The 20270-nt window shown below is 41.3% G+C and overlaps 1 protein-coding gene across 1 annotated transcript in view; it reads left to right on the top strand.

The window, feature by feature from the left end:
• ttc34 (tetratricopeptide repeat domain 34) overlaps positions 1-20270 on the top strand; it is an 81100-nt gene that overhangs the window by 59451 nt on the left and 1379 nt on the right. The window contains exons 6-7 of the mRNA XM_078239737.1: positions 5174-5444; positions 11718-11932. Coding sequence (XP_078095863.1) covers positions 5174-5444; positions 11718-11932 — 486 coding nt within the window. The remainder of the gene's footprint in view (positions 1-5173; positions 5445-11717; positions 11933-20270) is intronic.

Below are 20270 nucleotides of genomic sequence, written 5' to 3'. Positions count from 1 at the left end.
TGCTATCCGTCCAAACCCCTGGTTGTAAGGGATTCCTACTCAATATGGGGGAAGTTAAAGTCACTCATCACAACTACCCAGCTTTTTCACGCCTTTTTAGTATCTGACTATACAACTGCCCCTCTGTCTCTCACGGGCTGTTGGGAGGTCTGTAGTAGCTCCCAACATTGTGATTTCACCCGGAGCTCCACCCATAATGCCTCACTACAAGATCCCTCCAATGTGTCCTCCCTCAACACAGTTCTGATCTGCCCTCTAACCAGCAATGCAGCTCCCCTGCCTCTTTTGTTTCCCCTTCTGTCCCATCTAAAACATATCCTGGAATGTTAAGCTGCCAGTCCTGTCTCTCCTTTAACCATGTCTCCATAATTGCAATTACATCATAATTCCACCCAGTATTTCAGGCACTCAGTTCATCTGTTTTACCTGTTATACTTCTTGCATTGAAGCAAACACATTCCAGACCTACAGTCCTACTGTAGAATATAATTTTTGTAAGTCTGCACATCTTGACACAGCTGCATGGTACAACATATCAGGGTTCTCCTCAAACTTCAAATTTTAAGTTTGGACACGACAATTCTCAACTAATCTCTGCCTCAGCCACTAATTATTCTTCAATGCTTCAGACCTTTCTGAGATACAAATAGCTGTAGTTGCCATGACAAATGTTTCAAAACTCAGACAACAGCTGGAGCAAATGAGACAAAAGTGACCCTGCTGCTAAAAGCATTGATTAACCATTCAGGCAAAATAATAGCACTGACACCTTGATGGTTCCTTTAATCCACCTTATGAGCCACATTCTTATTACTTTTCATTTGTAAAGAATAATTGAGAAGGACACGAAGACCTGTCTTCCTTTCTACACAATTTGTTTCCTGTTGGTTAAAAATAACTGCAAATTTACTGCCTTGCTTGTGGGTGCAGTTTTACAGGCAGCAGATACTTACTGGTTAAAACTGGATATGAGCAGCTGACAGGTTTGGGTCAGTGAACAGATTTTTCAAACTTCAACCTTCCACTAATCCAAACCTACCTGTGTATTTTTTTTAAGATTCCTCCATTAACTCTTTATCTCTCTGTAAATGCTGCCTGACCTCCTGAGTATTTCTGGAATTTCCTGTTCTTATTTGTCTTCCAACATCTGCAGTATTTTGCTTTTGTCTTTGTGATCTGCTATTTTGGTGTAAATCCTGATGGGAAGTTGATTGTGTAAATGCGATAATTTGAATTGTTGCTGTAAGCCAGTTCAGCAAACTAAATCTTGGACATCATTAACTACCAAACATAGACAATGTGGAAAGCCTCCCACAGTTCCTTAATGCAGCATTGAAATGCTAGGTTAATGAATAAAATGCTTGTTGAGTGAGGTTCTGATACTGAAAATGCATGGCGTCCATATTGGTGTGTCAGCTCTTGGGACAGTTCACATGAAGTTCCTTTGTGATGTTTTCACAAAATCATTAACTTGTTTATAATAATTACTCATAATATGGCAAATAAATTTTGAAGAACATATTAGATACTTGTATGCTAATATTTGTACATGAACGATAATGCCATGGGATCAAGATGATCTACTAAGGTCAGCTATGTGAGTGAAAGGCTTTGGTGAAACCCCTTTATTCCAATATATTTCTCAGACTTTTCTTAAAACCAGATAGTAGTTGAGCCTCTGACCACACTGCTTATTTCTACCTCCCCACTGTTACCCAACTCGGCTATTGCTGCAACCTTCTGCTATTCTAGACTTGACCATTCCAATGCTCTCATGGCCTATCTTCCATCTCCCGTAAACTTGAGTACATAAAAACTCTGCAACCCATACCAACACCCATTTACCCACTCATCGGCTTGCATTGGCTGCCAATCTGGCACCGCCTAAAGTTTACAATTTTCAGCTTTATAAGTTTCCAAGATCTGTGCAATCCTGCAACATGCACATCTTGAAGATTCCCAACATTAATCATCCCACTGTTGGCATCTGTGCTTTTATCTGTCTGTGCCCTAAGTTCTGACATTCCCTCCCTAAACATCTGTCTCTTAAGGTGTTTCTGAAAACCTGCCTCTTTAGCGTACCTTTTGGTCATCTGCCCTAATATCTTCTCACTTGGATCAGTGTAAAATTTTGTTTTAAAGTTCTTGTGAAATCTCTTGGGATATTTGACAGCATTAAAGGTGCTATATAAATCCTGTGATGATCTGGTAAGGAGGAATGAGCTGGCTCTCCTTTATTCAGTCCCTCGGTTGGTCGCAACAAAGATTTATTAAAATGTATTTTGCCCTCAAATGCCTTTCCAATCCAAATGTATCAAACCAAGTTTTCTTGAGTCAAAAAAAACAGAAGTTTATTAGTTAGTTACTAAGCCCAAGGAAAAGTAATAAAAGACTTGATCTCATTGAAATGCGCATGCACACATCCCTTAGAAATATGTAAAGTCCAAACCAATGTTCAAAGAATATATGATGTGGAGATGCTGGCGTTGGACTGGGGTGGGCACAGTAAGAAGTCTCACAATACCAGGTTAAAGTCCAACAGGTTTATTTGGAATCATGAGCTTTCAGAGCGCTGCTCCTCCTTCAGGTGAACCTCCTGTTGGACTTAACCTCGTATTGAGAGACTTCTTACAAATAATATATGATTAAGTCCTTTTCTTGTTGCTGAGGTGTAGATTGTTAAATATTGCAGCTGTTTGAAGTTAACTAGCTTCCATTAAAATCTTGGAATTAAATTGAAGTTCAGTAAATGCACCATGGTGAAGTTATTTTTTTGCTTTAGAGAGAGCAATTCCTTACTGTTTCTTTCAGTGTTTCCAGATAAAATTGATTTTTCTCTCCGTTTCTGCTTGACAAAACCAATTCATAAACCTTCTGACTGTATATTCCAAGAAGGAATTCAATTAACATGCCTTGCTGCCATTGTTGTGGAACAACGATGTAGGGGATGTGGAGTTTCTTCAGTCAAACCTGAGCGAACCTGTGGAATTCTATATCACAGAAGGGTGTGCAGACCAAGTCAATGAATGTATTCGTGAAAGAGATTTTTTTTATAGCATCAAGGGGGAGAGAGAAAGTGAGAATATGGAATTGAGATCAAGGATCAACCATAATCATATTGAATGGTAGAGCAGACTTGAAGGGCCGAATGGCCTACTCCTGTTTCTAGTTTCTGTGTATTCTCTAGAGTGTAGAGGAACAAGTGGTGATCTCATTGAAGTATACACAATTCTTACAGGGTTTGATAGGCTGGATGCAGGAAGGATGTTTCCTCTGCTTGTAGGGATCTCAAACAGGAGAGACAGTCTCAGAATAAGACTGAGATCAGCAGGAATTTCTTCATTCAGAATGTGGTGCTTCTTTGGAATTCTCTACCCCAGAGGGCTATGAAGGCTCAGTCATTGTGTATGCTCAAAGCCAAGGACCATAGATTTCTAGATATCAATGGCATCAAGATATGGGGATAGTGCAGGAAGTTGGCATTGATAGAACAAAGAACAATACAGCACAGGAACAGGCCCTTCGGCCCTCCAAGCCCGCGCCGCTCCCTGGTCCAAACTAGACCATTCTTTTGTATCCCTCCATTCCCACTCAGTTCATGTGGCTATCTAGATGAGTCTTGAACGTTCCCAGTGTGTCCGCCTCCACCACCTTGCCCGGCAGCGCATTCCAGGCCCCCACCACCCTCTGTGTAAAATACGTCTTTCTGATATCTGTGTTAAACCTCTCCGCCCCTATGACCCCTCGTGAACGTCACCACCGATCTGGGAAAAAGCTTCCCACCGTTCACCCTATCTATGCCTTTCATAATTTTATACACCTCTATTAGGTCACCCCTCATCCTCTGTCTTTCCAGTGAGAACAACCCCAGTTTACCCAATCTCTCCTCATAACTAAGCCCTTCCATACCAGGCAACATCCTGGTAAACCTCCTCTGCACTCTCTCTAAAGCCTCCACGTCCTTCTGGTAGTGTGGCGACCAGAACTGGGCACAGTATTCCAAATGCGGCCGAACCAACGTTCTATACAACTGCAACATCAGACCCCAACTTTTATACTCTATGCCCCGTCCTATAAAGGCAAGCATGCCATATGTCTTATTCACTACCATCTCCACCTGTGACGTCACCTTCAAGGATCTGTGGACTTGCACACCCAGGTCCCTCTGCGTATATGCATCCTTTATGGTTCTGCCATTTATCGTATAGCTCCCCCCTACGTTAGTACTACCAAAATGCATCACTTTGCACTTATCTGGATTGAACTCCATCTGCCATTTCTTTGCCCAAATTTCCAGCCTATCTATATCCTTCTGTAGCCTCTGACAATGTTCCTCACTATCTGCAAGTCCAGCCATTTTCGTGTCATCCGCAAACTTACTGATCACCCCAGTTACACCTTCTTCCAGATCGTTTATATAAATCACAAACAGCAGAGGTCCCAGTACAGAGCCCTGCGGAACACCACTAGTCACAGGCATCCAGCTGGAAAAAGACCCTTCCATTACCACCCTCTGTCTTCTGTGACCAAGCCAATTCTCCACCCATCTAGCCACCTCTCCCTTTATCCCATGAGATCCAACCTTTTGCACCAATCTACCATGAGGGGCTTTGTCAAACGCTTTACTAAAGTACATATAGACGACATCCACGGCCCTTCCCTCGTCAACCATTCTAGTCACTTCTTCAAAAAACTCCACCAGGTTAGTGAGGCTTGACCTCCCTCTCACAAAACCCATGCTGACTACCGTTAATGAGTTTATTCCTTTCTAAATGCGCATACATCCTATCTCTAAGAATCCTCTCCAACAACTTCCCTACAACGGACGTCAAGCTTACCGGCCTATAATTTCCCGGGTTATCCTTCCTACCCTTCTTAAATAATGGGACCACATTAGCTATCCTCCAATCCTCTGGGACCTCACCTGTGTTCAGTGACGAGACCAAGATTTGCGTCAGAGGCCCAGCGATTTCATCTCTCGTCTCCCTGAGCAGCCTTGGATAGATTCCATCAGGCCCTGGGGATTTGTCAGTCTTTATATTCCCTAAAAATGTAGAAGATCAGCCATGATCTAGTTAAATGGCGAAGCAGGTTAGAGCAGCTCAATGTCCTTATTTCCAAAGCTTTTGGATCTGATGGATCCATCATTCCGTTTCCATTTCTTTTCTAACAGGAAGCCGTTCAGGACATTGCATTAGCCCTACAGATGGACCAAAAGTTGGTAATCCAAGAAATCACATCTCTGAAACATGAAGCTCAAAGTCTAATCAGCCGCTGGCTGCAAGATCACTGTATTAGCACTCTTATGACAATGGCCGAAGCAAAGGAAAAGGTCTTCAGTGAAGAACTTGCTAACCTTCCTGCAATTGGTCATTCTCTAGTCCTGATAAATGAGAGAGATTCAACCTGTACCATCTTGTATGCTGATATATTGATTGCAAAAGGTAAAATTCAAAAGCTTACAATAGCTTTATGCTTCAAAGAATTCTTGATTATTTATTTGTGACTGTATAAAGAACTGATAAGAGGGTTTGATTTACATAAAGGGTATGACAAGACAGGGAACCGAATAGAACATAGAACATTACAACGCAGTACAGGCCCTTCGGCCCTCGATGTTGCACCGACCAGTGAAACCAATCTAAAGCCCATCTAACCTACACTATTCCAATGTCATCCATATGTTTATCCAATAACCATTTGAATGTTCTTAATGTTGACGAATCCACTACTACTGCAGGCAGGGCATTCCACGCCCTTACTACTCTCTGAGTAAAGAACCAACCTCTAACATCTGTCCTATATCTATCACCCCTCAATTTAAAGCTATGTCCCCTAGTGTTAGCCATCACCATCCGAGGAAAAAGGCTCTCACTATCCACCCTATCTAATCCTCTGATCACCTCTTAACCTTCTCTCTAACGAAAACAACCTCAAGCCCCTCAGCCTTTCCTCATATGATTTTCCCACCATACCAGGCAACATCCTGGTAAATCTCCTCTGCACCCTTTCCAACACTTCCACATCCTTCCTATAATGTGGCGACCAGAACTGTACGCAATACTCCAAGTGCGGCCGCACCAGAGTTTTGTACAGTTGCAACATGACCTCCTGGCTCCGAAACTCAATCCCTCTACCAATAAAAGCTAACACACCATACGCCTTCTTAACAACCCTATCAACCTGGGTGCCAACTTTCAGGGATCTATGCACATGGACACCCAAATCCCTCTGTTCATCCACACTACCAAGTATCTTACCATTAGCCCAGTACTCTGTATTCCTGTTACTCCTTCCAAAGTGAATCACTTCGCACTTTTCCGCATTAAACTCCATTTGCCACCTCTTAGCCCAGCTCTGCAGCTTATCTATGTCCCTCTGTAACCTGCCACTTCCCTCCGCACTGTCTACAACTCCACCGACTTTAGTGTCATCCGCAAATTTACTAACCCACCCTTCTATGCTCTCATCCAGGTCATTAATAAAAATGACAAACAGCAGTGGCCCTAAAACAGATCCTTGCGGTACACCACTAGTAACTGAACTCCAGGGTGAATATTTCCCATCAACCACCACCCTCTGTTTTCTTCCAGCTAGCCAATTCCTGATCCAAACCACTAAATCACCCTCAATCCCATGTGTCCGTATTTTCTGCAAAAGCTTACCATGGGGAACCTTATCAAACGCTTTGCTGAAATCCATATACACCACATCAACCGCTTTACCCTCATCCACCTCTTTGGTCACCTTCTCAAAGAACTCAATAAGGTTTGTGAGGCATGACCTACCCTTCACAAAACTGTGCTGACTATCCCTAATCAAATTATTCCTTTCCAGGTGATTATAAATCCTATCTCTTCTAATCCTTTCCAATACTTTGCCCACAACAGAAGTAAGGCTCACCGGCCTATAATTACCAGGGTTGTCTCTACTCCCCTTTTTGAACAAGGGGACAACATTTGCTATCCTCCGGTCTTCTGGCACAGTTCCAGTAGACAATGACGACCCAAAGATCAAAGCCAAAGGCTCTGCAATCTCCTCTCTAGCCTCCCAGAGAATCCTAGGATAAATCCCATCCGGCTCAGGGGACTTATCTATTTTTACCCTTTCCAGAATTGCTAACACCTCCTCCTTATGAACTTCGATCCCATCCAGTCCAACACCCTGCATCTCAGTACTCCCCTCGACACTGTCCCTCTCCAGTGTGAATACTGATGAAAAATATTCATTTAGTGCCTCTCCTATCTCTTCAGACTCCACGCACAACTTCCCACTCCTGTCCTTGACTGGCCCTAATCTTACCCTAGTCATTCTTTTACTCCTGACATACCTATAGAAAGCTTTAGGGTTTTCCTTGATCCTATGTGCCAAAGGCTTCTCATGTCCCCTCCTGGCTCTTAACTCTTTCTTTAGGTCTTCCTGGCTAACTTGTAACTCTCAAGCTCCCTAACTGAGCCTTCACGTCTCATCTTTACATAAGTCTCCTTCTTCCTCTTCACAAGAGATTCAACCTCCTTAGTAAACCACGGTTCCCTCACACGTCTGCTTCCTCCCTGCCTGACAGGTACATATTTATCAAGGACGCGTAGCAGCTGTTCCTTGAACAAGTTCCACATTTCAATTGTGCCCATCCCCTGCAGTTTCCTTCCCCAACCTATGCCAGCTAAATCTCGCCTAATCGCATCATAATTTCCTTTCCCCCAGCTATAACTCTTGCCCTTTGATATATACCTATCCTTTTCCATAGCTAAGGTAAACGTAATAGAATTGTGGTCACTGTCACCAAAGTGCTCACCTACCTCCAGTAGTTAGAAGGCGAATGCTTTTCCTCAATATTCTTGAAGGAAATTTTTTATCTTGAGTACAGTGCTTCCTACATTGAGGAAATGCTGCAATTAAGCCAAACTAATACAATATAACTAATAGATACTTGCCAATACTAATACAAGAAAAAATATTGGGTGCTTGTGATAAAGGGACAACAGTAATCATAGATGATTTAATCTACATATAAACTAGAAAAATCAGACTGGCAGCAGAAGCCTGGATGAGGAGTTCATAGAATGTTTTCAAGGTAGTTTCTTAGGGCAGCATGCTCTGGAACCAACCAGAGAACAGGTTAAATTAGACTTAGGATAGGATAATTAATGACCTTGGAGTGAAGGCATCCCTAGCTAACAGCAATATGATTTTACATCCAGTTTGAAAAGGAGAATAGTGGGGTTAAGACTAATATTTTAAACTTAAATAAGGGCAACCTTGTGGGCATAAAGCTGAACTAGCCGAAGTGAACTGGGATACTAAGCTAGAGGTTAAATCAAAAGAGGAGCAGTGGCAGACGTTTAAGGGGCTATTTCAGAATATTCAGAATAAGTATATTCCTACTATCATGAAAATTTCTAAGGAGCAGACCCAGCATCCATGGTTAGCTAAAGATATTTAGAAAAGCATCAAACATGCAGAAAAAGTATATGACTGTACAAAGATGAGTGACAGGTCAGATGATTGGTCAGATTGTAAAGAATGGCAGAGAATGACTAAAAGATTAATCAGAAGAAATAAAGTATGCGAGGAAGTTAACCAAAAGTGTAAACATGAATAGCACAAATTACTACAGGTACTTAAAAAGGAAAAGAGTAAGTAAAGTAAGTGTTGGTTCTCTGGAAAATGGCAATGGGAAATTAACAATAGATAATAAGGAAACGAACAAATATTTTGCTTCTGTCTTCACTACAAAAATATTCCAATAATAGCTGTAAATCAGGAAGTGGAGTAGATAAAGGAACTTGGTGAATTTACAATCATTAGGGAAGCCTTACTGAGCAAATAGATGGAGCTGCAGCCAGACAAGTATTCAAGCCCTGATGGACTTCTTCCTAGGGTCTTAACAGAGGTGGCTAATGAAGTAGATGCATTGTTAATTTTCCAAAATTTGCTCGATTTTAGAAAGGTTCCATCAGAATGGAAAGTAGCAAATGTGACTCCTCTATTCAAGAAGGGAGGGAGGCAGAAAACAGGAAACTATAGGCCAGTGACCTTGACATCTATCATGGGGCAGGTGTTTACAGTGACAGCCTTATCACTAGTTGCATGTCATTTCTAATTTCTGTTGAAGCACCTGTTCAATATCAGCTGACATTTGTTGATACACCATTGATTATACAATCAGAAAGAAGAACTTTGTCGATTTCTTTGGCAGCATCAGCTCCCAACATTATTCACAATACCTTTGCAGGCAGCAGCATTAAAGTTTCAGCACTAGTATGTGGTTTCTTGATTTCGCTATGAGCTCAGCCACTAGCTTACTCACGTCCTGTGCATTATCTGAAACCCCACAGCCATCAAATGTTGATTTTGCTTACATTTTGTGTTCTTAAATGCTTGAAGTACTCCTTATTGGACAGTGAATGGTGTTCTGTATTGAAATATCACTTTAACTTGCTTGGTAACATTTCAGGATTTGAGAACTTTGCCTGCAACTTGGGCATCCTGGGACAGGACAAGAGGCATAACCAGTCGACAAAAATCCAAAGACCAAATAGCTGTCACTGTACTGTCTGTACGAACATTACTTTTTTCTCCTGAGGTTCCGTTCTTTCTGCCACATCTGAATCAGAGTCGGATTCTTAATTTCTCCATGGCAAACTGCGGTTGAACACGTGACGCTACACAGTATATACCCTGGAGCATCAACTCGAGCACAATCCCAGCTCTTGGTCAGTGCCAAGCCGAAAACTGCTTCGCCAACGTGATGCAGCATGGTGTTACCAACCATCAGTTGCCTTCTCAGCTCTTCGGGGCTTCTTTTGGAGTCTCTTCAATTACTAGGGCTTCTCCCGAGCCGACCTGTTTCTTACCACTGTCTTCCCTTCCTGGAAACTTTTTTTTTTACTTCTCCCTCTCTTCTCTTGTTTTTTTCACCACCACCACCCCCTTGCTTCTCATTGGGTTTTTGTTCCCTTTGTTTTTTCATTTAATATGCAGGTGCATGGGGCCTTCACCATCAGATCTATGGTCGGCATCTCCATGTCTTGAGGAAATGCTTGCATCAGGCACGAAAGGGCTGCACTCGTGCTGTTCAGATTTTTTACATTCATCATGCACCTAATCAACGTAAAAAATCCTAACTGCAAGTGTGTGGTCTGTTCCCAGCTCCATGGTTCAGATTACGAATGTAAAAAAAAAATCTAAACCGTGCATGTACACCCCTTTCCCAGCCGACACATTCACGGGAGGCCTGATTAGGTTCATCGGGACTTAGAGATGCCAACCATGGAGCTAAAGGCACAGGTTAAATTTAGTTTATTTGCAATAATTTTTTAACATTTTGAATCTTATTTCTGTGCCGCAGTACACCAGTTGGGAATGACTAGTGTATTATACTTGGATTACCAGTAGACTTTTGATAAGGTGCACATCAAAGGTTATTGCAGAAAATAAAAGCTCATGGTGTGGGGGGTACATATTAGCATGGAAAAAAGATTGGCTGGCAGAAAACAAAGTACGCATAAATGGGTCTTTTTCTGATTGGCAGTATATAATGAGTCGAGTCCCATAGGGGTCTGTGCTAGGGCCTCAAGGTTTTATAATTTACATTAATGACTTAGATGAGGGGAGCAAAGGCATGTTAGCTAAGTTTGCAGCTAACACAAGGGTAGGTAGGAAAGTATGTTGTGAACATAAAGAGGTTGCAGATAGATATAAATAGGTTGAGTGAGTGGGCAAAAGTCTGGCAGATGAAGTGTAATGTGGGAAAATGTGAAGTTGTTCACTTTGGCAGAAAGAATAAAAAAATAGGGTGTTGCTTAAATGGAGAACAACTTCAGAATTCTGTGGTGCAGAGAGATCTAGGTGCTCTAGTGCAAGAATCAAAATGTTAGAATGCAGGTACAACAAGTAATTTAAGAAGGCGAATGGAATGCTATCCTTTATTATGAGAGGAATTGGACATAAAAGTAAGAATGTTATGCTTCAGTTATGCAGGGCATTGGTGAGACTGCATCTCAAATATTGTATGTAGTTCTGGGCTCCTTATTTAACAAAGAATACGAATGCAAAGGAGGCACTTCAGAGAAGGTTTAGTCGATTGATACCTGAAAGGAGTGAGTTGTCTTCTGAGGAAAGGTCGGACAGGCTGGGCTTGTTTCCACTGGAATTTAGAAGAGTGAGGCATGGCATGATTGAAGTAGATAAGATCATGAATTGTCTGGGCGTGGAAAGGATGTTTCATTTTGTGGTGAGCCCAAGACGAGGAAGCACCATTTTAAAATTGGGGGTTGTCCTTTTAGGACAGAGATGAGGGAAAATGTTTTTTCTGAGGGTTGTCCAAGTTTGGAACACTACTTCAGAAGGCAGAGGACGGGAGGTCTCTGAGCGTAGATTGATTCCTTTGCCTAAGAAGAATCTAAGGTTACCAGGGTAGATGGGAATGTGGATTTGGAAAAGCAAACAAATCAGCCATGATATTCGCAAATGGCGGAGCAGCTCGAGGGGCCGAATGGCCTCCTTCTGCTCCTGTTTCGTTTGTTAATTATTTGCACTTTAATGTCCTGTAGATGTTCCTGAATTGCTATGATATTTCTAAAATTGGGTTTTCTAACAAGCTGTTTTGCAGGAACTAAACCTGACTGGAATGCTGCATTTTTAAATGCCCTAATTTGTAAGCCATTATCCCAGATTTTGGAAACAACATCTCATGAAATGTGTCCTTTCTGCAGAAATGTATGATGATGCCTTGAAACATCTGCAGGACATTTTTGGAAAAGTTCCTAACAATGTTGCTGCCACAGCCAGATATGGACTCATTCAAATGAAGAGGAAGAACGTCCAGCTTGCTGTGCAGAATCTGAGCATCCTTGCTGAAAAGGACAACAAAGACTTGGAGTTTGTATTACAGTTCCTAGATAACAAATCGCGTCACCATGTGGCTCAGGTAATATTTAATGGTCCAAGAGGCAACTCACCACCCTCTTCTTGGGGCTTTTGGGGGTGACGTTAAATGCTGGTCTTGCCTCAGATCCCAACGAACAAATATATTTTTTCAAAGAAAGAAATTGCAACTTAAGAGCAAGGATCTCTTGCAATTTTGTGGGGCTTTGATGAGACCTGTGCACTGTTTTAAGGAACAATATATTTGCCCGAGAGGAGTTAGGAATGTGAGAGGAGAGTCTTGTCAGGAGATTGAATAGAAAGGGTTGGAATGATAAAAAATGAGAAGTCATTTCAGTGAAATATATAAATTTCTGAGAGGGCTTGATAGGGTAAATGCAGAGAGGCTATTTTGCCCCAGCTAAAGTGTCTAGAATTAGGGTTTCAGAAAAAGGGGTGAGTTGATTATCCAGTGAATATAATCCTAACTGACTTATTCTCTCCTCATATGACAGACCTGCCATCCCAGGAATCATCCTGGTAAACTTTTGCTGTACTCCCTCTATAGCAAGGACATTCTTCCTCAGATAAGGACACCAAAACTGCACACAATACTTCAGGTGTGGCCTCACCAACACCCTATACAATTGCAGCAAAACATCCCTGTACTCAAATCCTTTTGCTATGAAGGCCAACATACTATTTGCTGCCTTTATTGCCTGCTGTTCCTGTGTGCTTAGTTTCAGCGACTGATTCACGAGGACTCCAAGATCTCGTTGAGTATCCACCTCTCTCAATACAAACCCATTCAAGTAATTATCTGTCTTCCTATTATTGCTACCAAAGTGGATAACCTCACATTTATCTACATTATACTGCATCTGCCATGCAGATGCCCACACACTGAGCCTGTCCAAATCACACTGAAGCATCTCTGCATCCTCTTCAGAGCTTGCCCTCCCACCCAACTTTGCACCACCTCTAAATTTGGAGATAATACATTCAGTTTCCACCATAGAAACCCTACAGTGCAGAAGGAGGCCATTCGGCCCATCGAGTCTGCACCGACCACGATCCCACCCAGGCCCTACCCCCACATATTTACCCGCTAATCCCTCTAACCTACACATCCCAGGACTCTAAGGGATAATTTTTAACCTGGCCAATCCTCTTCCAAATCAATAATATATAATCTGAACAATTGGAATCCTAACACAGATCCCTGCGGAACCCCACTAGCCACTGACTGCCAATCAGAAGAAGATACATTTATGCCAACTCTTTGCTTCCTATCTGAAAATCTCAAGACATTACCTGCAATCCCATGTGCTTTAACTTTACATAGTAGTCTGTTATGTGAGACCTTGTCGAAAGCCTTTTGAAAGTCTAAATAAATCACATTCACTGGTTCTCTTCAGTCAACTCTACTAGTTACATCCTCAAAAAATTCCAATAGATTCATCAAGCATGATTTCTCTTTTGTAAATCCATGCTGACTTTGTCTGGTTATACCACTGCCTTCCAAATGCTGAGTTATGAAATCCTTGATAATAGATTTGAGCAAATTCCCCAGTACCCATGTTAGGCTCACTGGTTTATAGTTCCCTGTTTTCTCTCTACCTCCCTTTTTGAATGGCGGGCTTACATTCGCAACCCTCCAATCTATTCCAGAGTCCAAAGAATTTTGGAAAATAACCACAAATGGATCTACTATTTCCTGGGCCATTTCCTTCAGTACTCTGGAATGAAGATTATCAGGACCTGGAGATTTATCCATCTTCAGTCCCATCAATTTCCCCAAAACCTTTTCTCTACGAATGCTGATTTCCTTCAGCTCCTCATTAAAACATGTTTCTCTCAGCACTTCTGTCACATTATTCATGTCTTCTTTTGTGAAGATAGAAGCAAAGTACAAATTTAATTCCTCAGCCATTTCTTTATTGCCAGTTACTGACTGTAAGGGGCCTAAATTCATTTTTGTCAATCTTTTTCTCTTTACATATCTATAGAAACTTTTACAGCCAGTTTTTATGTTCCCTGCTAGCTTTCTTTCATACTCTATTTTTCCCTTCTTAATTGCTTGGTCCTCCTTTGCTGAATTTTATACTGTCCTCCTTTGCTCCCAATCCTCAGGCCTGTTGCTTTTTCTTGCCAATTTGTATGCTTTTTCCTTGAATCTGATACTATCTCTAATTTCCCTTGTAAGCCATGGTTTGGCCACAATTCCCTTACCATTACTATTGAAAAAAGTTATGGGAATTTCTTTTTCTACTTTAAAGCCTTATTATTAAGGTGGTACCTCCAACAATGTAGAACTTCCGCACTCCTGTATTAATATATGCGCTAAGATTATGGATAGGATTTTTCTATGAGCTCTTGAACCCATCATCGACCAGAAATGGGGGCCGGAAGCCCACATTTGTGGGAAAATCACTCACCATGATTGTGTTTTCCCCCAAATTGGCCAATTTTGGGCCAGAAGGTGTGTTTGCCATTCAATTAAGGGTAGCAGGACTCCCTCTAGCTTGAAAGGAGCAATAGGATGCCATGGCAGGAAATGTGAGAGAGGGCACCCCAAAATGTATTGTGGGAGCCCGAGCCGAGATATTTGAATCATCGATAGTCACGGGTGAGGTGATTGGAGAGTGGCAAATGTTGTGTCTTTGTTTAAAAACAGCTGCAGGGAAAAGCCTGCGAACTACAGGCCAGTGAGCCTTACATCTGTGGTGGGTAAATTGTTGGAAGGTATTTTGAGAGACAGGATCTACAGGCATTTAGAGACGCAAGGACTGATTAGGGACAGTCAGCATGGCTTTGAGTGGAAAATCATGTCTCACAAATTTGATTGACTTTTTTGAAGAGGTAACCAAGAAGGTAGATGAGGGCAGTGCAGTTGATGTTGTCTACATGGACTTTAGCAAGGCCTTTGACAAGGTACCACATGGTAGGTTGATGCATAAGGTTAAATCTCACGGATTCAGGGTGAGGTATCTAAATGGATACAAAATTGTCTTCTTGACAGAAGCCAGAGGATGGTTGTAGAGAGTTGTTTTTCAAACTGAAGGCCTGTGACCAGCGGTGTGCCTCAGGGATCAGTGCTGGGTCCACTGTTATTTGTTATTTATATTAATGATTTGGATGAGAACATAGGAGGCTTGTTTAGTAAGTTTGCAAATGACACTAAGATTGTTGGCATAGTGGACAGCGAAGAAAGTGATCTCCAATTGCAACGGGATCTTGATCAATTCGGCCGGTGGGCTGACGAATGGCAGATGGAGTTTAATTTAGACAAATGTGATGTGATGCATTTTGGTAGATTGAACCAGGGCAGAACTTACTCAGTTAATGGTAGGATGCTAGGGAGAGTTACAGAACAAGGAGATCTAGGGGTACATGTTCATAGCTCCTTGAAAGTGGAGTCACAGGTGGACAGAGTGGTGAAGAAGGCATTTGGCATGCTTGGTTTCATCGGTCAGAACATTGAATACAGGAGTTGGAATGTCTTGTTGAAGTTGTACAAGTCATTGGTAAGGCCACACTTGGAATACTGTGTGCAATTCTGGTCACCCTATTATAGAAAGGATATTATTAAACTAGAAAGAGTGCAGAAAAGATTTACTAGGATGCTACCGGAACTTGATGCATTGAGTCATAAGGAGAGGCTGGATAGACTGGGACTTTTTTCTCTGGAGCATAGGAGGCTGAGGGGTGATCTTATAGAGGTCTATAAAATAATAAGGGGCACATAACAGCTAGATAGTCCATATCTTTTCCCAAAGGTAGGGAAGTCTAAAACTGGAGGGCATAGGATTAAGGTGAGAGGGGAGAGATACAAAAGTGTCCAGAGGGGCAATTTTTTCACGCAAAGGGTGGTGAGTGTCTGGAACAAGCTGCCAGAGGTAGTAGTAGAGGCGGGTACAATTTTGTCTTTTAAAACGCATTTAGATAGTTACATGGGTACGATGGGTATATCGGGATATGGGCCAAATGCGGGCAATTGGGATTAGCTTTGGGGTTTTTTTTTTAAAAAAGGGCGGCATGGACAAGTTGGGCCGAAGGGCCTGTTTCCATGCTGTAAACGTCTATGACTCTATGTAGACAACCTTTTCAGATTTGAAATGAACAAATGCCCTTTGCAGCTGAGCCACCTTGGTGGGGGATGGGAGTTGGGGGACTGCTGCGAAACTCTGTCAAGCAGGAAGGACATCTAAGATTGCCTAAAACACTGCTCTCTCCACTGCAAACCACCCCCCCCCCCCCCCCCCCCCACAGTCTGCCACGTTGTTGACAGGTGACCTCTGGGCAGCTAAATTGTTTGCCACTGTCCAGGGAGCTAGAGGCCAACTGGAAATTCCCATTTGGTCTCCTTCAGTTTGTCCGGGTAGCCCTCCCGCCACCCTCTCCATACCACCAACCTACCTACAGGAAAATAATGGGATGGAGTTGGGGAACTGGCACGCCAGTGGACAGCACTAATTTTACTGCCTATACATTTCTATTTAATATCCTGTCCTGTGTGCTCAGTGGAACTTGAATCCTGAACCTTCTGACTCGAGCAGCAAAAGCAGTACCAATAGTGCCAAGTTCACACACAAAGTTTGTTTATCCACATTATTAACTCATCACATCCAAACATCGGTGTTCCTTGACAGTATTAAGGCTGGTGTTACAGTTTCCAATTAGGAAAAAATTACTTTAGTTTCTATAGCCAGACTGTACTTTGACAGTTGGTGCTTCTTCTTGTTGCACATCACAGATTGATATGGCAGCATCATTAACTGCAGTTATCAATCTGCAGGACTTTGGACCCAAAAGTTGTTGTACCCAATCTAATCCCAAGTAATTTCCGCTTGCTAACTAGGTAACATTAGTTCATAGAATGCACAGATAAAATATATCGACAGATTGGGTTAAAATGTTGAAGGTTATTTTGCTAATCTACAGCTCAGTTATCTTCAACCCCATCACCTGATTGATCAGATACCAGATATATCCAGTTCACTGAAGTTATAGCTGACCAATGTGCTACTTGTATGGGAGAGCTAATATTGGTGATACATGTTTGTGATGGTCCTTTCATACATGTACTAATGTAGTGAAATTACTGAACTAGTGATTGGCCTGTTTCTTAACTTGGATCTTTTTAACCAGGCCTATGTTGTTAATTTCTTAACAAGTAGGGGGCTTTCCTGCTACTTTCTGTACATATTGCAGACAAAAGGAAAATTGAGACTCCTAATAATGGCCAAAAAATCGTATTGCATCCAATGACTAGGTAATCATATTAGCTTCTCCATTACATTTAATTACCATTGCAAAACATATACCATTGTTTTCAATTTTGATTTCCCATTTATTAAACATGAATGCTGTAATCAATTCCAAAAATAAGAAATCATGATAGAAATGATGCCATTTTTCCAATCATAAATGTCTTCTTGCAATTTTACTTTCTGTAAATATGTTCTTCCTTATCACCAAGATCAGGCCTTGTGTTGAGTTGGCTAAAGAGTAGCTTCATATAAAGTTGAATCCTTAAGTTATCTGTGAAAAACCCTTGCCTAGCTCTCATCAGAAAGCTCATCATGTTATGTACACTGTCCTATCATGACATTGAATGAGAACACATAACCAGCTACGTGCCTCTCTGCTTACTCATAAAGTCCCAAAATGAGATGTTAGCCTTTGACTAATATGCTTTTATATTCGCTTTCATGCCAGTGCTTTCTGTCAACAGCTTGTAATAAACAGAAATAATGAAAAGTGCATTATTTGGCACAGTGGCTGAGCACATTAATAGAAAAACAGAAAAGACGCAGATTTGATTTCCATAACTGTGGTAACTCTAGAGGAGCTGTATTCCATTATCAAATCACAACAATTCAGCCACTCCAGCCTTTTCACAGTTGGCTGGAGTTAACTGAGTTGAGTTTAAGTTGGAATGGTAGCTTGCAAGGAGTTGTCTCAATGATGGCATCAATAACATTGTACTTTGTCAAAGAGGCAATAGCTGTGAGGCAAAATTGACTATCAGTTTTTCAAAGGTAAGGTATATCCACAGTGTGGTCTACTCAAGAATTGCATCAGTCATGTTTAAGCCAATAGGTTTCATATCTGATTAGTGGAGGTATATGGTCTGAAATGATTAATTGTGAAGAATGAGGGGAGTTAAGAAAAGGCTCATATTTATTTAAAATCGTATCATTGTTGCTTAGAAATATCTTGTGTTTGAGCTCTGGATGGCTGTGCATTGGAGTTGCCATCTAGGCTGCTTCTTTCAACCAACAATTCATCTTGCTACATTAGTCAAGATTTCAGTTGAAGATTTGTTTCCTGAGGGCCAAGCCATAAAAATGGACCAGATATTTGTCTTGGGGAGGAATTTTAACTTACTATAATATTAAACAAAGCCCAGAATTCTCGCCAGCTGCTCTCTGATGAAGAGTCATCCAGACTTGAAAGGTTAGCTCTATTCTATCTCCACAGATGCTGAGATTTTCCAGCATTTTCTGTTTTTGTTTTAAGTTGCAGCATCCACAGTAATTTGCCATTATCAGAGCAATGAATAGATTGAATACAAGCAATGGTGATTCTTTTTCCCCCAGTTTGTTGTGCCCCCCCCCCCTCCCCAGAACCAATATCCATTTTAAAAGAGTCAAATATAGTTTATCTTGATTTTCCACTTGCCTCAAAAACAAGAACAGGATTAATCCAGTCCCATTTACAGGCCCTGTTTGGGGCAGCTGAAGGAGAGAACTTGGTATTGCACATTTAGCAGATTTGTTCTTTTCCATACTTTATCCCTATTTGAGACGTCACATTACATTTTTTACAGCAATTATATGAATGATTTGGGTGACTGCAGAAGCATTTTATTAAATTGCTCTTCAACAATATTTGAAGAATAGGCCATGGCGGTTTTAATGTGCTGTCAGTATTACATCGGGGAATAAATACACTTCAGAACATTATAAGAACAAATTTGTTCAATTTATTTGGTGCAATATATAAGTCTGTTCACAGACTCCATTTCATTGTCAGGACTTTTCTTTAATCTCATACTTACCATTGAAACACATGCCAGAGAGGTTCTTTTGTTGTATACTTTTTTTCTTGCAACAAAATATACTTTATTCATAAAATATACGATAGAACATTACAAACATTTCAAAATGGCCATCACTGCAATAGTATTCAGATTTTCTACATAGAACATATTGCACTCTGAGATGCTGCAATACAATTAAAGAAACATTACAAAAGAATTCAAAATTGTCATTACAGAAAACACAATATTTAAGTTGTCTGCATGGATTATGCTGCACTCTGAATTGCGTCAATACAACTGTGATACATGTAGTATTGACTGCATACATTCAATGTGAGTCATACAGCCTGAGGGGGTCTATACGATTCGCAGCCCCACAGTGCGCAATGGCTGCTGGGTCTTAGACAGCGACCTTGCCCCATCTTGCCTCTATGGCGGCTGCCCCAAGCTTTAGTGCATCCCTCAGCATGTAGTTCTGGACTTTGAAATGTGCCAGTCTGCAGCACTTGGTCAACAATAACTCTTTGCACTGGAAAATTAAATGTCTTTCACCAAGTTGATGATCCTCCAGCAGCAACTCAGGGTATTGGGAATGTGCAGGGGAGTGAGACTATTTGGATAGCTTTTGAGTTGGGGATGTTATTTCGGTATTTTCAACGCATTATTTTGTTATCATTCTAACTTCGCATTACACTTATTATTGTTTGGTCTAGCATTTTTACTCCTGCTGCTCTTGTTTAAAAGAATGCAGAGGCGCCAATCATTTACATTTTGTTGACAGACACAAAAGACAGATTGTTACCCAGAGCAACAAAGGAAACAAGCTGCAATGGAAGAGTTATGAAAGTTTCTCCTTGTTTGGAGAAATTTAATGTTTATCCTCTTTCATTCTTAAACAAGATGGGACCTTTGGCAGGAAGATGCAAGAGTATTGGATTAATTGCTCCCTAAACAGTACTTACTGCTGTTATGTGCAATTCCTGATGTGGTAATGAACTGATTGTAAAATTTGTAAATATTGGAATTGAACACCAGCTGAGTGCTGTGATTTTTAAAAGTTTATAAGTTTGTTGACTATATATAACTAGCATATAATCAGAATTTGGTGATTACCACACTTTGACATGTTGCATGGGCAACGATTTTTCAAATGTTAGCCTAGGCAGACAGTTGACAGGCAATAAAAGCAAATTACTGCAGATGCTGGAATCTGAAACCAAAAGAGGAAATGCTGGAAAATCTCAGAGGTCTGGCAGCATCTGTAAGGAGAGAAAAGAGCTGACGTTTTGAGTCCAGATGACCATTTGTCAAAGTTGACAGATGAGTCAAGTTTGGTTTTGTCTGAGATGCCCTC

This window comes from Mustelus asterias, chromosome 22, assembly GCF_964213995.1.
Source record: "Mustelus asterias chromosome 22, sMusAst1.hap1.1, whole genome shotgun sequence".
Classification (NCBI taxonomy): domain Eukaryota; kingdom Metazoa; phylum Chordata; class Chondrichthyes; order Carcharhiniformes; family Triakidae; genus Mustelus; species Mustelus asterias.
The sequence above is the reverse complement of the archived record's forward strand: the minus strand, read 5'-3'. Positions and strand labels throughout refer to the sequence as shown.